Source organism: Abramis brama (genome assembly GCF_963993115.1).
Source record: "Abramis brama genome assembly, chromosome: 23".
NCBI lineage: Eukaryota > Metazoa > Chordata > Actinopteri > Cypriniformes > Leuciscidae > Abramis > Abramis brama.
Window position 1 is genome coordinate 17,354,421 of NC_139985.1, and position 16,802 is coordinate 17,371,222.

Sequence of the window (16,802 nt, forward strand, 5' to 3'; positions counted from 1 at the left end):
AACTAAAGATTCAAACATAACTAAGAAAGAAGGTGGGCAAACTTAAAGTAAGGGGACCTTCTCCGCGCTCTCCGAATAGGTCCGTCTGCGCTTCACCTCATCTTCTCAGATCCCATTTTTCCTTTAGCAATGGAAATTGCACGCTTTTTAAATTTCCATACATGGCTTAGGCAAAGTAATCCACTTTTGGCAAATGGTCTCTGTCCGAGAGGGAGGTATTTTCAAAACACAAATGCGATGCAGATGATAACTTTCGTCTTGCTTGAGGGAGAGTGCCATTTCATCATGGTTGCAAAGCCTTCACATAAATCTCGGTTATTTTATTGGGCAGGCAGGGACCTGCTTCCGGGAGGTCTCGTAACAAGTGAAAAAAAAGCAAATGAAAAAAGCAATCATTTTCCAAAACAATTTTCTTAAGGCCCCTAAACAAGACCATCTCTTGCCAAATGTGCACACAATAGTTCTTTTTTATCAGTCAACACAATTTCTCATTTCTCTTCTTGTCTCAGTTAACTCATTCTTGACATTTCTCGTTTCCTCTTGTAAAATGCTCAAAGTGAGATGTTTTTATCTGTATCAGGTGATTCTCATTGCCTTCTCTTCTCATCTCACCCCTTCCGTTTCATCTATTTTTCCTCTTGCAAAATGCTCAAAAGAAAACACACAACAAGTTCGTCTTTATGTCTCTTTGTTGTCTCGTCTTGTCTCAACTCCTCCAGTCTCATTTTGTCTCACCTGTCCCCAGTCATTCGTCTTCATCATCAGGCAAAGTCATTTCTTGTCTCATCTCGCCGTCTCTCATGTCCTCTCACCTCATCCTGTCCAATCTATTTTGTTCTTCTCTTTCCAAAGTGATTCTCACCTTTTCCTTTCCTGTCCCATCCCACTTTTTCACCTCTTGAAAAGTAGGATTTGCACAAAATCTTTCTTTTTTTTAGGCAATGTAATGTCTCATATTGTCTCATCTTGCTATGCCCGTTCCTGCCCGTCTTGTCTCTTCTTGCCAAATGCTCAAAGAACAGTGTTCTTCTTATTCAGGTGACCAAATGTCTTTCTCATCTCTTTTCTTTTCTCGTCCCATCTCATCGTCTCCCCTTCTCTCAGCTCCCCTTTCCTTTTAATCAGAGATGTAATGTCTCATCTTCTCTCATTTCATCTCACCTCACACCTTTTGTTCTTTTGAAAATGTTAAAAGTGAGATTTGCTCACAACAGTTTTTGTCTTGTCTTGTCTCATCTTGTCTCACTGGGTTCCTTACTGTAGCATATCTTCTGTTATCCTCAGATGTCAGATTTGGACTCAATGGTTCTTCATTATCAGGCCATATAATGTCTCTTCTCTTTTCTCATCATATCTTGTCTCACCACTTCCTGTTAACGTCTTTTCTCTTCCTGCCAGTGTTGTGACTTTGTGAATGAATTGAGTGCTTTGTTAAGCTGTGTTCATTAAAAAAAAAAAAAAAAAAAAAAAAAACTCTCAAGATTCAGTTGCTCTTAAGATTTTATTTAAATTAAGCATTAACTAGGTTTTAATATCTTATAATCTTTTTGATAATGAACTGAATGACCCATGAGCCATGGAAGAATGTAAACTAGCCCAGTGAGTCTCTCAGTGTCCAGCAGGAGGGAAAGACAGGAAGTGATTCCTCAGAGAAATGAATACTCCATTGATCCCAGTCTTCATTCAGACTGAAATACTCTTCATCCACAGGCCAGAGTTCATGCGTGTATGCGCACACCAGTTCTTTTGTATTTTCCTCAGTCTTTTATAATGTCATATGTCAAATGTCAACAATAAGTGCAGTGTACCGTGCCCTTTCTCTAAAACGTCACTCCTAAACGATAACATGAACAGAGATTTTCTGTCACTGTTGAAATGTTGACTTGCAAAAACACTAAGCTATGTATTTTTGAAAACTTTTTTTGTTTTGTTCATACAATGAAAGTCAACGGGTTCCAATATTGTTTTGGACCGCAATGACCTCCATTTAATGGACACAATTGTTCAAATTATGTAATTATGTGCTCCACAGAAAAGGGAGTTTGGAATGACAATTTTTTGTGAAACTAAAAGCTGGTTACTTAAAATTTAAGGTTAGCTGTGCAAGACTTCTCATTTTGTAAATCCTATTTCTTCGGATATTCGATCTGGCACAATCTAAGACCATATACTTGCATTGTCTCTTGGGCCTTTTGCTACCGATTGCTTACCGAAGTCAATAAACGTTGTACGCTGCATACTAAAGCACCAGATTAATGAATTTGTCAAAAGTGGCTATTGATTTTGGTGATAGTTTGCTTTAGTAAATCTCTAGCAAATAGTCATATCTGGAGAATCCTCTGGCATTTGAAGTTGTTATATGATTGATGATCCTGGGATATGGCCCGTATGCAGCTTTTATATCAAAAACAAAAATGTAAACTAATTAGAATGGATATTAATATCTGTGAGTGGGCCACTGATGTGATCAAGCCAATTACTGGATCTATGAAATAAAATCAGAGGAGCTGGTTGGCGAGAACTGTCGCCGATGCCACGGTAGCTGGTATAAGCAGTGTGCAGTAATAAGGTAGCGTTATGTCTACATAATTAATGTGCGCTCTGTGTCTCCTCTCAACCCTATCAGCTACAGCTGTCTGAGCCAAACGGCGGCCCTTTTCCACTTAGCAAAAAGCATGCGCAGATAGGCCTCAGGAATTTAAATAAACGTATTTACTTATATGTACGCTCGTTTGGGTACATTTTAACATGAATTCACTCGTACATTCGATTGAAAAGCACTACTGAAGCATTTTCAAGTGAAGCATGATACAACTGTGGTAATTTAAATCAAGCTGTTTTTAAGTAGGCTATGTCAAGAGTAAAGGAGATCTTCAGATTCAGTTTGCTTTAACCGTCACCTGATTTTCAAAGAGCTAAGAACTGTGATGAAAGCAGACTTTGTCAGTTTACAATAACCTTGGAGTGTTCTGACACACTGGGTTTGTGTTTCTCTGTTTAAAGTCTGTTTAGTGAATGTTTGAATTCTGTTAACAAGTAAACAAGTACTGTGGAGTAAATTATTGAAACTAGCGACGCCACTAACATTTTACTTACTAGCGAAGCCACAGCTACATGTTTCATGTTAGCATGATGGTAGTCCAAGATTTTAAGTATTTAAGTATTTTAGTAAACAAGCTAGCGCAAGCTAAAACACAAAAGATTTAGCACAGCAAAATGCTAAATCATTAACGTCACGTTGTATTGTGGAATGGGCCGTGGTAACAATCAAATACATTCTTCTAAACTGTTCTGTCACATACAGTATGTACCATTCAAAAGCGATTTATTGATTTAGGTCTTATATATTAGGTTAGCGAGTTTAGCTGTGGTTCATGACTGTTTTATATACTGTAAATTATAGTTTGTTTTGTTTAGAGTAGATCTGCTCAATTATCTATTCAAGTTCAATAGTGCATTCATTCATACTTTTTAGTAGTAGTTAACTAAATTGAGTAACTAACAAGATAAGGCTTCAAAACAGATTAATGTAACTGTATGTACAGCAAAAAAGGTCTTCAGGCTGAAAGTTTGCCACATTACGAGTTTGAGCAGATCCTCGAAAAGAAGAATTGGGAGCTTTCCACGTGCAAACGCTGTTATTACCATCAAAGGAACTGTCGATCACTGGAGACGTCTTAATAGATTCACAGTTGTTGCAGTTTTTGGGAAGCTCTTGGTTTTAAGAGGACTTTTCCATTGTAGCTTGATGTTCGGCATTCTCCAATAAGAAGATGGGTGGCTGTGAGCGTCCTGAGAGAAATTCAAACCAGGCCTCTGAAGACACCAAGTCCGAGTCTGATGTCGGCGATGAGTGTTTCCCCAGTATATCGTCGGGCATGCTTAAGAGGATTATTCGGTCGGTTTTCAAGAGAGTTCATGTTAGATACTCTGCGGGATTCTCACTGTATATTTGTGTTGCTGTAATCTTTTGATGTGCAGATCAAAGCGAGCAGGCTCTTTCCTGGTTTTAGCCTGCTCTAATTGGTTCTTATTTCATTTGATTATACAGGAGACAGTCTTCACTGCGCTTCAGTTCTGACAAGAACACGAAAGAAAATGTTTTTATCACATACAGTCACTCAGGGATTATTATCATTAGATTTTGTACCTCTTTTACAGTCTGCAGCCCAGGCATTTAATCGATGTGTTAATTTGTTGTGCATCTGTATAGATTTTTGCACGTCCACTAAACATCGGACAATTAAAAGTCGTCTCAACGGCTGGACAGTAATGACTATTGATGCACAGTCTGATGGAAATGCAGACATGGCGTTTCGGATTCCAGGAACATACAATGTTGCGTAGGAAATTTTTGAAGGGGGCTTCCGGTTAAATTTCGGAAGATTACCAATCTGGGATTTTTTTTATATATTTTTTTTAAACCAGGGGGTTACCTCAGAATATCTTTTTTTAAAGGCAGAAGGATTGAAAAATCATGCAAAAAAAGTGTTAAGAATTAATATTAGGATAATTAGGTTTTTTTTGTTTGCTTGTTTCTGGTTTGTTTAGGTGAGATGCAACATATAAAATTAAAAGGAAATGATAATAAAAAATATTCAAGCAAGAGCCTATGAAGGGTTATTTACAATTATGTGTATCTGGAATGACGGGAGACAGGTCACATCAAGCAAAAACGACAAAACACATCCAGCAAAAAACGAGCAAGAAAAAAATCTCCACTCTCAAAAAAGGACAAGAAATTTAAGAAAAACAAAGAAGAAAAAACCGGAGGGTTCCTTGTCATGCATATCAGTTTGGCATCAAAAAAATACCTTCATCCTCAGCACCGTCATTATCAGCTAAATCATCATTCTGTTTCTTTGAAAGAGGACCTAGGATCAAGAATGGAAAAGATGGAGCAGAGAGAAAATACAAGAGCAAACAAGCCTTCAAAAAGTGCTTCAAAGACACAAAGAACTCGCATTGAAATCCTTGGTTTTAAAAACGATACCGTATTTAACCAAAAAAAAATTCAGAAGGGAAGCTAAAACTGAAATGAAATAAACATTTGTAGAACTACAAAGGTGTAAGATAGAAAAGAAGCTCTGGGCCTTACGTATTTATGTAACAACTCAAGTTAAAAAATATATCTTGCCTACTTATCAAGGGGGCAAGTGTTGTTTTTAACAGGGTTAACAACTCAATGCTGTTTTTTGACAATCAAAAATGTTTAAACATGTTTCCCTAGTTTTTGCATGGAAATAATACACAGAATTTCCCAAACACATTCAACAGCCAATGCACTGCGTTGTTATTTTACACCAGATGTGATCTGCGGGTCATTATACAGATCATAACTTGGTATTTTACATACTTAATTGATTCTTAAAGGAAATATCTAATTGTGAAATTACTGTACCAGGTTTGAATGAATGAATTAATTAAAGAGCATCATATCCATGAAGGGACATGCTCACTGTTTGCTTTTTTATCAGCAAAATAACACAGAGAAGCACAGCAGAAATAAACAACGCAAAAATAACAACGCAAGTCAGAGGCCGGTGAACATAAATACTGTTTTCTGGCTTATTATTTTCAGTAATGTTGTTTCAGACAATGCAGGAAACACTCACACGCACAGACGTACAACAAACACGGATGAACTTGTGCATGCAGGAAGAGCATTTAAAATAAGCCAGCACCGAGCCAAAGGTTTCAGTTGCTCATGCAGGGGTGTGTATGGTGTATGTGTGTGTGTGTGTGTGTGTGTGTGTGTGTGTGTGTGAGAGAGAGAGAGAGAGAGAGGGGCAGGAGGATTGGGGGATGAAGCAGCTCTCTCAGCCAAAAGTCAATCTGTCCATTTAATCAGACAGCTGGGGCCAAAACTCATGACCCACACATTCTAATGGACCACACAGGGGAAGAGAGAGGGCCGTGCGCTGCATTGCGTCCATTTTATTTTGGTGAATCACTATGTTTTCTGGTCTGGGCTACGACCTTTGTAACTCCAGATATTGGTTGAAAAAGACAGCTGCTGTTTTGAATAAAAAGCTTTGTTATTATTTGGGACTCTTCCACTCAGATTGTCTCTGGAAAAAAATTAACACTGAATTTGCATACAAAAACTGTAGCGAAACACAAGAGGTAAATGTTCAGTCCAACAAATCGGATCGTTTGATGTCCTGTGTTACATGAAAAAGAAAAAGAAAATGAATAAGGTGGTGAGACAAGGTGAAACATTTGATTAGATTAAAAAGTAGTGATTAGTGAATTTTTTGCATTCAAACAAAACATTGTGGCAAATTCAGTGAAAATCGAAGATAAATATCAGTTTGGGGCAAGCTGTCACATGTTTTAAATATTTAATATTTTTCTAAAATATGATTAATTGGAATATTTGTTGGACAAAACAAATAAGTTTGTATACTTATGTTTGCTGTTTCACTAACTTGTTTTTAATGGCCATTTAATGGCAGATTCCATTACCCCATGTGTCCATATATGTTACAATATGCAATAAATGTAACCTTGCACTAATGATGACAACAATAACAATTAAATTAAGGTTAAATTTAATGCATATTGTAATATATGTATTAATATTACTTTCACTGAAGTTGACCCAGAGGCATACATTTCTTAGAATTAAATATAAAAATACACTTTAAGTTAGGAAAAGCATCATTGATGACTATGAAGTCATTTTAAGTGATTTTATCACCAAAAGCAACCCTGCAAAGAAGAAAGAAAATAGACAAAATCCTTGTCTGACAACACAACTTGCACAAATAATCTCACACAATAACACCAACTATAATGAAAATGACCTCAATATCATTGTCTTGCAGCTTCACAGTTCTGCAGCTTATTACAGAGAATGATTTGTATCAGTAGATAATTGCTTTGAGAGCAGTCTTCATTATATAGGGTGGAGAATTCGAGCGCCGCCCAGACTCTAGCTGACATGAGGGCCAGTGGTGAATGGAGCAAGCAGACAGGCAAAGGCAGAGATCAGGCCTGACCGAGGCCTGGCTTAGAGTTAATCTTGCCATCAGTACAAAACATGTTTGCGAAGACTGACTTTCTCTAAATCTCAAAAACCTACTATGGAAACTTAGTGTTTACATCAGATGGGCAAAAGCTGTCAAAATGAGAGAATATCGAAGAATATTTCATTTACTGGATGTACAATACCTAAAGGAAATACTAGTACTCTTAAAGAGATCGCTCGGCCAAATATGAACATTTTGTCTTCACTTACTCACCCTCAAGTTGTTCCAAACCTGCATCAACCTTCTGTTGAAAACAAAAGAAGATATTTTGAAGAATATGGGTAACCAGTAACAGTTGATGGACCCCATTGACTTCTATAGTGTGGGGGAAAAGTTAATACGGCCCATCAACTGTTTGGTTACTGACATTCTTCAAAATATCTTCTTTAGTTTTCAGTAGAAGAAAGAAACTCATGCAGGTTTGAAACAACTTGAGAGTGAGTAAATGATGACAGAATTTTCATTTGTGGGTGAACTATTCCAAAAACAAACAAACAAAACAAAAAGGGAAGCAAAAGCAGGTTTTGGGCTTTGGTTATTCATAAAGTGGAATTTGTATGTTATATTTAGGTCAAATTAATTTTAAGGGAAGGAGAGGGCAGTGCGCTCAATATATTTTCTGGTCTTGGCTATGACCTTTGTAAATTCAGAAATTAGTTGAAAATGACAGCTTCTGTTTTGAATAAAAACCATTATTAATATTTTGGGCTCTTCACTCAGATTTTCTTTGGGGGAAAGAAAACTGTATTTGCATACAAAAACGGTGGCTAAACACAAATATATTTAGTCCGATGAATCAGGTCATTCGACCTCCCGTGTCACACTAATAAAAAAGCTACTTAATGAACCTAATGTTTCCATCAGACAGCTAAAAGCTGTCAAAATAAGACTCCACAGAATAACACCAACTATAAAATGTTTCATTTCATTTTCCTTTCATTTACTACACTTACATTTCATGAAGGAACAAAAAGTTCCCTTAAAAAGGCTTTGGGCTTTAGTTCTTCATAAAAATTGAATCTGCACGTTAAGTGTTTTGGGCCAAATTAATTTCCGAAGTTTAATACTTCAAGTTAGCGGAATACCAATAAAGCGGCATTCTGCATTTATGTTTCCTGAATGAAGGTTTAAAAGCTACGTTTTCTGCAAAATGGATTCTCGTTTTTTTTTTTTAAACGCAATCAACTCCCCATGTAAAAGCCCTTCTCGTTTTGTAATAACAGGATGTCTGTATTTATATATCATCAAAACGATCCATTATGAGCCAAGCTTTCATTTAAACCACACTGTGTCTCTGTTCTCTAGAAGCCTGAAAATGTTTTGAGGCATTTATTCCCTTCACCAGCTTGTCACTTCATCCCTGAGAGGGGTTACGGCCCCTGCTGGAACTCTCGGTGTGACCTCTACAGCTGGGTTCACCTCAGTCTCTTTCTTTCTCTTTTTTCTTTCTCTTTCCACCAGGTTCCAGTCTGTTGATCAAAGGCATCAGTGTTCGCTGCAAATCCACTGCGTGACCACAGCTACTGCAAACCGATCGTGTGTCCACTAGGAAGCGACGCACACAAACAGACTCCACAATCATGCGCTCTTTCCCTGTCATAACACGCTAGATTGATTTATCATCGTTCAACTGGCACTGACTCGCAAGCTCTGCCTACAAAAGCATTTCCATATCCGTCCTTACGCCCGCATCGATTGCTATTCACCTCTGACTGATAAACTGCTACTTCATGCCAGGCCACTCTTTAATGCAGTGCTCCGGTAGGATACACCCGACCGCCGAGACTCCGGGATGCTGACTGAGTAATCGATGATTGAAGGTGGACTGAGTCGAGATTGAGCCCATTGACATCTGCGTGCATTTGGAGCCATATGGAGTCACTTGTATCTGACGAGACCGTCTCAATGTCGATTCCAGTGTAAATGTTACTGAAGAGGATGGCTTAAAAGTGTATTAGTATCATGAGCCTTGACTGTGCCCTGCATGGCAGAACGCAATAAGCACTGATGAGTATAATCACACACTCAGTTGAGATCTTAGTATGATGTATGTATGCTTTGCTGGGAACACATTTAACTCGATGAGCCCGGGTAGTTTACTCACTGAAGGGCCTGGGAAAGACAAGGTTTATTTTTATGTTTTTTTCTCCCTGAATAAATATGAAAGAAAATACTTTTTTTAAAAGTTTAAGTAGAGGAAATCTCACAAAAACATCACTATAAAATCAAAAAGAAAAAAGAAGATATAGGCTGTTTGCATTTTTACATGAATTAAAGGCTGATTTAAGGATGCGTATGACTATTAAACACATTTCTGCACCAAATTCTCAATAAATTCTCTGAAATGTTATTTAAAAAAAATTCTTTGTAATTTTTTTATTTAAATAAAACATAATTAATAAATACTTATATATATTTATGTTACAATAATATGTAATGTTACAATATTTTTCAATTATATTAAGGATTACATTTTATTTACATTAATGAAAACAGGGAAATATGTTTGTCATGCAAAATATCAGGCTTAATTTTCTTCAAAGAGTCTAAATTGACTACTTTCTTAATGCACGTTTAATGTTTTTGATAATGATTAATGAGTGCATATTTTAAAGAAAATAATATGATGTATACTTTTGTGAGATTTACTCAAGACTGTGTGAAACTAAAATCTCTCCACTGAAACTGTCCACAGAGAGAAAAAAAACACCTTAAAAACTAGAGTAAACAAACATATGCATTCTAGATATCACGTACTGCTCTGAGACACAAAGGTTGAGGATCCAAATGCAGTATTTATTGAACAGGGTAATCAAAAGACGTAATCCAGATAACAGGCAAGGGTCATACACAGACAATCCAAACAATAACAGATCAGGGCTGAGGCAAAGAGAGAAATCCAAGGGAACAGGCAGATAATCAAGAGAACCAGGACACGGGAGAAACAGGATACAAACACACTCAGAAATGCAGTAGAGACACTAAACAAGACTTTGCAGGGAATGACAGAAAGAACCAGGCTTATATAGGGTGAGTAAACAAGATAATGAGACACAGGTGAATGTGATAATGGATGATGGTCTGGGCAAAGGATTATGGGGAATGGAGTCTGTGGATGTGTGGTGATCGTCCGGGTTGGAGTGCCCTCTGATGGTAATCCCGGGCACTCTCACTGGTGATCGTTACACTAGACAAGCTGCCCTGTTTTGCTGTTCTTCCATGAGTTGTTCTTTCAATGTTTTTGAAGGTTCTTGCTGTTGATGTCATGAAACACACGAGCTTGGATCTAGATTCTCTTTGTTTCTCATCTGTTTTCCTACAGCACAGACAGAAGAGCAGGCTGAGGACTCTCTCAAAGGAAAACATCCTCTAGCCACACTTGGGGATGTATACCAGGGCACAAAGTGATACGAGTGCTTTCCCCGATCCCTGTACAAGGATTCTCACAAATCCCGGCAAAACAAGCCCCAGGCTTGAAAACATGCATCATGTAGCTAAAAGCTTTAGCAGCCGCTCCCATATACTTGAGAGAGAAATAGAGAGAGAGAGAGAGTGTGTGTGTGTGAGAGAAAAAGATCAGTTGGTCAGAAGGTGTTCCACGATTCCAGGGAAGTTGTGGTTTTGTTCTGGCCCTGTCCTGCAGAGTTTAGTTCAGGCCCTGATCAAAGTCATCTATCTCCAATTTTCTAGTAACACTGAAGACTTGTTCAGCTTGTTCAGTCTTCACACTGAAGACTTGTTAGCTTGTTCAGGTGTGTTTGATTAGGGTTGGAACTAAACTCTTCAGGGCAGTGGTCCTCTAGGACCGGATTTGAGGAACTCTACTATTTATTAACTTAAAATAAACTATAGTGCTATAGTACTCAAGACCGGTCTCGAGACCTCATTTTTTGATGGTCTTGGTCTCGCATTTGTTCTCGGTCTCAGTCTCTGAATTTTGTCTCAAGACCGGTCAAGACCTAGTCTGGCTATCACCAGACCAAGCTCAATCTTTTAAGACTGAACATTGGTCTGGGGAGTCTGCTGTGTATTTTCTACTGCACAAGAGGCGTGATCAACGGGCATAGTTCAAATGATTCTGTACGCAATTGGACAGTCCTTCAACCAATCAGACCAATGATCCGGGTGACGTACTTTGCAGAGCGACGCGAAAACTCCAGGCAGGAAATGTGTAACCAAATGTGGTGATCAGCAATTTGCAGAACCAAAGGTTTTGCAGGTTATGCAAAAAAAACTAAAAAAAAACATGAAATTTAGTGGTATTTACACCCACTTGAGTGATTTGTTTGCTAAAAAGAAGCCACTGAGCATCGTCGAGAGGTTAAAAGGAATTGGGCTCTGTAATTGGATTGGATTAAACCCACCAATAGCGCGCCAGGTGGATAAACAAGCAAGGAAGCAGCAGAGATAAATGCACAGGTTTCCAGTCTGAGCTGCAGGGCGAAATCAAATCGCCGGCAGAATAGGCTGGGTTTATCCAGTCTAGTCAAGACCACAACTGTGGGGACATTACTAAATTGCCAGTGCACTGTCTGATTTATTTGTTAACATCATTCATGTGATTGGATGTAAAGCTTCCTGCTTTAAATGCAATCAATAACTAATTTCTAATGTGATTTATTTTGTTACAGTTGTATCGGGTCAGAAATGCATGGGGGATGTCACCAAAATTAATATAAATGCCCACAAAATTTGAGATATATTGCTGAAAATAGACCTTGTATGATCTCTTGGTTTTTTTATTTGTTTTTTTTTTATTATAACATAATTAAGCAATAGTCTATCACAGAACAAAGAGAGCCGTTTTCACAAATATGAGTGCGATTGCAAACATATTGATTTTATACATCATTATTTATCCAGTTGTTATTGTAACAATTCAGATACAACTTCTGTGCCACATCTGCAATGCAAAGACAAATTTAGTTTTTAGTGTTTTCATTTGATTAGTAACAGCTCTATTTAGTGTTTTATTTCTAATTGTTTTTATTGATTAAATAAAAGACATTTCTCAGGCAGTAATTGTGGATATTTTAAATGAATTAGAGGAGTGCTGGTCTGGTCTTGCTCTTGACTCGGTCTCACCCTGCCTTGGTCTCAACACACACTGGCCTTGTGTTGAGCCTTATTGCTGATTTATAATATGTATAAGTTTACATATATATATATATATATATATATATATATATATATATTATATATCATATATCATATAAGCAGATTTGCTTTGTTTGTTCTTTGTATATATATATGCATGAATGTAAATTTATGCATTGCCTATTATAAATCAGCAATTTAAAAAAATGTAATTATTCAATTTTAATTTCAATATTGTTATGTAATGTATATTGACAGAAACCTAAAAAACATGCAAATCAGAATTTTACTGGCCCAAATTTTAGTAACAAGGTTGCTCCAATCTCGTACAAAACAAACAGAAAACCGTGTAATAATTTGTTTGACTTCCTGAGGCTGACAATCATTGCCTTCTGACATCAAAGCACCTCACTTCACTGACTATTTGTTGAAAAAAAAAAAAACCTTCAAGAATTCGACCTAAAAATAAAGTTTCAAACCTTATTGTGTAGTCTATTTGTGGAAAGTACTAATAACAACAAAAGTGAACAAGCAAAGTGAATCTGCTAAATGCAATGATGTGTTTCTGCACTGTTTATCCACCCATCCCCCTACACTGACGGCTTATATTATTGCATTAGCAGAAGCGAAGCGGGTTTCTCTGCGAGGGATTGAGTTGTGTTTCTAGCAGGCACTGTCAGGCATGCATGCGTCGACTTTCCATGTGGCGACCGTGTCAAAGAGGCATCCACCCCAGCCGCACAGCAACACTGTTCAACACGACAGCAGCATGTTGACAGTCTTTACACTTCCCCCCATTTTTCCCTGTTTCTTTCACACCGTTTTCTAATTCAGCCAAAAGACAAGGAAAAGCAGCATCAAAGTTCAATCCGTTGTCAAAATATAATTCCAACCTTCAATAACACCGCATTATGAATGATGCCTCCCCCTCCGAGACAATGAAATACATGGTGGGCGTATGACATTCCTGTACAAGAAGCCCTCGTGAACATTTGTTCCCTTCGACATGGCTGCCGTTCTGTGAAGAGTTGCCACTTGGTCACAATGAGCTGAAACTACTGACGGAAATTTCGATATCCAAGCCATGAGCGGGGGATGATTTTCTCCGAGAGCCCCCGCTGAGAGCAGGGACCAAAATGTCACTTGGGCCTCAGATTGTGAGGTGCTGCTCATTAGAGAGGGAGAGTGACAGGACTTAAACGCAGGTAACATTTGTGAGGGAAGATTTCATTAGGAGCTGTCAAAGTCGTAACAGTCGAGATGACAAAGCTCGTAATGAGCCGGCTACCCATCAGGGAGTAAAGAGGAGTCTACAGGACAGAACTTAGACACAACTTCCCTTCGAGGAAATGTAATGCATGCTTGGCTTTAGCTGGGTATTTGTTAGATGAGTGTTGTTTATGTTAAATATACTAAGCATAATCCCCTTATAATATATATGCAAATATATATGACTAATTTAATCCTATGCCAATAAAGCCTTCTGCTGGGATGCTCAGGCAAACCTATTGCCAACAGGGATGACGTATTTTTGTAGGCCGAAACCCAAAAACGAATTAGCATTTTAGCACTTGCAGTTTCATTGTCCTGAAGTCAATGGGTTTTTAAAATAGGTTTTTGGTTAAATAGCCTACCTGAAATAAGGACTGTGGTTATACAAGCTCAAGATATTTTCAAGATTTATTCTATGATATAAAGTACATTTTTTAATTTGTTTTTTTAAAGCTTTTGTTTGTCTTGAAAAAGGCGGTTTGCTAACAAGTGACTAAACGGAACTACAGAGGTTGTCGGTATATTAAACGTCACCACAGGTAACCTACAGGTAAATCTACTCATGTTGTAAAAAAAATATATTATCAATAAGTTATGCCAACATATGTTTTTACATTGCTTTAACTCATCAAAAAAATTTAAGCAATTTTCAACTTTTGTATTTCAGTTATACAAGATTCAACAATTTTTTCAAGTCAGTTTAATGTAATTTCAGTTGAAATGACTTAAATTTTTAAGTACAATCAGCTTGGATATTTAAGGCATCAACATTTTTTTTACAATGCATTTGTCCACTTTCAAACCCAAACTTTCAGGGAAAATGTTTTAAACTAAAGTCTGAAAGAGTTGTCGGAAGCTTAATGGTGGTGCCGTTGAAATCATGCGACCGTGGTGTACTTCGTTTATAGCCTTCGTTTAGCTTTTTACTTCTGGTGATTGTATTTAGGCTTCAAAATTCATAAGCTGTGCACATTTGTGAAGATTATCATGACGAACAAAACTTGTAAGAATCATAATCTTTTGTTGGTCACAGATCTTAGTTAGTGCAATAATATAAAAGCCAATGGAAAAATCCTGTTGGGTTTTTTATTTGTCGAGGGAGCCAGGGTGCACTCCCAGAAAATAAAGTACATGTACCTTTAGGGGTACAATGGCTTGTCACTGGGGCTGTACCCTCAAGGGTACAATATTGTACCTTAACCTTTAAAAGAAACGGTACATATGTGTACCTTTTAATGCTTTTTGACCCTCAGAAAGGTACATATATGTACCTTGAGGTCCAATAATAACCCCTATGGGGTACATTAGTGTAGATTGTACCTTGGAGGACAGAAATGGACTCCTACTGTACCCCTATTTCTGACAGTGTGGTCAACATTCGTGATAGCCTACAAAAATACATCATCGCTGTTGTGATCCCTAATGATGGTATATCATGGTGGTAAAAGATAGAGTCTGCTTGGGGGGCAGGTTCAAAACGGTAATTATTGTGCCCTTGATTGTGGCATTTATCCCCAGGTTGCTCCGAAGGGATTGACCCTGTATAACATTACGGGTGCAATTGGTAATGGCAGAGTCATGGTCCATGTGGTGATAAATATTTGCTTTGTTTCATAGATGTATTTTCAAGGACAAGGCTGATTCAAACACTAGGCAGCATAATGGTGACTCATAAGATGTTGTTGCCGAAATCTAAGGCATTTGCATTTGCCAATAAGGCAAACCCAGAATTAAACATTTATTACCAGGGAAATGTCGATTGTAAATATATTCTGACTACTGAAACACAGTTTCATTCTGATGTAGTTACATCTAATGAGAAATGCACTGCTTTACCCAATTGTACATCTATTTATTTTATTTTTTTTGAGCCATTAACTTACTGCTATGTAATCTCTCTCAGGTGTCTCGTGTGCTGCTTGTGATTTGCCAATAATAAAGCTGTTACCAATGAAGAGAGATACAAACCAGTCCATTACGAGGTTCCATTTAAGTCATGATGTCTTAGAAGGTACATATAAGAGACAGGCAAACAGCTCACATATGTACTCTATTCAATTCTTTGTTCTTGAGAACTCTAGAGAGGAAATGTCATATGAACAATCACTACATGCAGATTACCATATGGAGTTCTGGCTAATTTGAATCACTTATGTCAATTACTGTACATGAGGGTTGGATTATAGTTCATACATTGTGATTAAAAATCATGTATTGTTGCAGTTCTCAATAAATGCTAATGAAAAAAACTGGAACTGAAAAAAAAAGAAGAAAAAAAGGAATCTACATAGCAAAGCCAATTTTACTTGCATTTGGCTCTTGCGGAGTCTTAATTTTTTTACCCTTTTTGGTTTGTAACAGACCCATCATGCCCAGGAGCCCATAGTGTTGAAACTGTGGGGGTAGCAAACTCTTTGTGTTTTATTTTTAATAACTGTTGATCACAATACCATAAATATAACTGTATATTACTGTATATAACATATCATGTAAGTAATGAGTTTCACAAGCTTTAAACACCTTTAGTGTAAAGGTGAATCATATCAAAATTACTTTGCCCTGGACACTTGCACAAGATTTAATTTTGTGCTTAATTTTCTCACAATTTCGATACACTATACTGCCCTGGGAGATGCAGTGGCCACTAAGGCTATATACAGAAAGGATTGTCCATAGAGTCTATTGAAAGTCAAAAGTTTCAAACATTGGACTATGTCTTTCAGACAAGAGAGGTGACTTCATGCGAACTAGCCTCTGGGTGACTGATGAATATAAATTTTGAGAAAAAAGGGATAAAGTAATAAAATATCATCATACAGAATTAATTCATCATCACAGGTCCAGCGAGTCAGAAAAAAAAGTGACCTAGAGTCAACAGGGAGAAAGGAGAGGGGGAAAAGGTGGCACAATTTGATTAAGGGTATTCAGATGTACCCTTGACACTCGCCCCAGAGGATTATGGGAGAATAAAGAAAGCTTGAAGGCCTTTCCTGAAGAGCTGAACACCATTGAAGCTATTATTCATTCTATGAGTGCACACAGAGAGAACACTAACACTGTCATATTCAAATTTTATATGAAGCTCCTGTCACTGAGACGGTTTGAAGTTTTCCACTGAAAAACAAATAATCTGTTCCCTACAGTAAAATATCAGTGTAACCAAACCACACTTACACCAATAAATATTAGAGAATCATTTATGACTGTATGGTCAAAGATCTCATCAGTGCTATATTACTGAATCAGATTTCAGTTGCCCAACTTCACCTGTTAATGGAAGATACTGCACTGTATGCAGACTTTTTATCTTACAAATGGCATAGACCTCTCTGGCAGTTATGCGATATAGCGGAATTAATTGCGTTCTTTTGCTGTCTGGATGTTAACAGCGGGATTCCT

General features: G+C 37.5%; 1 protein-coding gene across 3 annotated transcripts in view; it reads right to left on the reverse strand.

Moving 5' to 3' along the window:
* The window catches only part of nlgn1 (neuroligin 1), a 298,549-nt gene that overhangs the window by 143,215 nt on the left and 138,532 nt on the right, over nt 1–16,802 (reverse strand). For 2 of the 3 annotated variants that reach the window (XM_084100585.1, XM_084100584.1), the window contains exon 3: nt 4,815–4,874. The exons of the other annotated variant lie outside the window; for it this stretch is intronic. In XM_084100585.1, the coding sequence (XP_083956711.1) occupies nt 4,815–4,874 (60 nt within the window). The remainder of the gene's footprint in view (nt 1–4,814; nt 4,875–16,802) is intronic. 3 annotated transcript variants of the gene reach the window in all.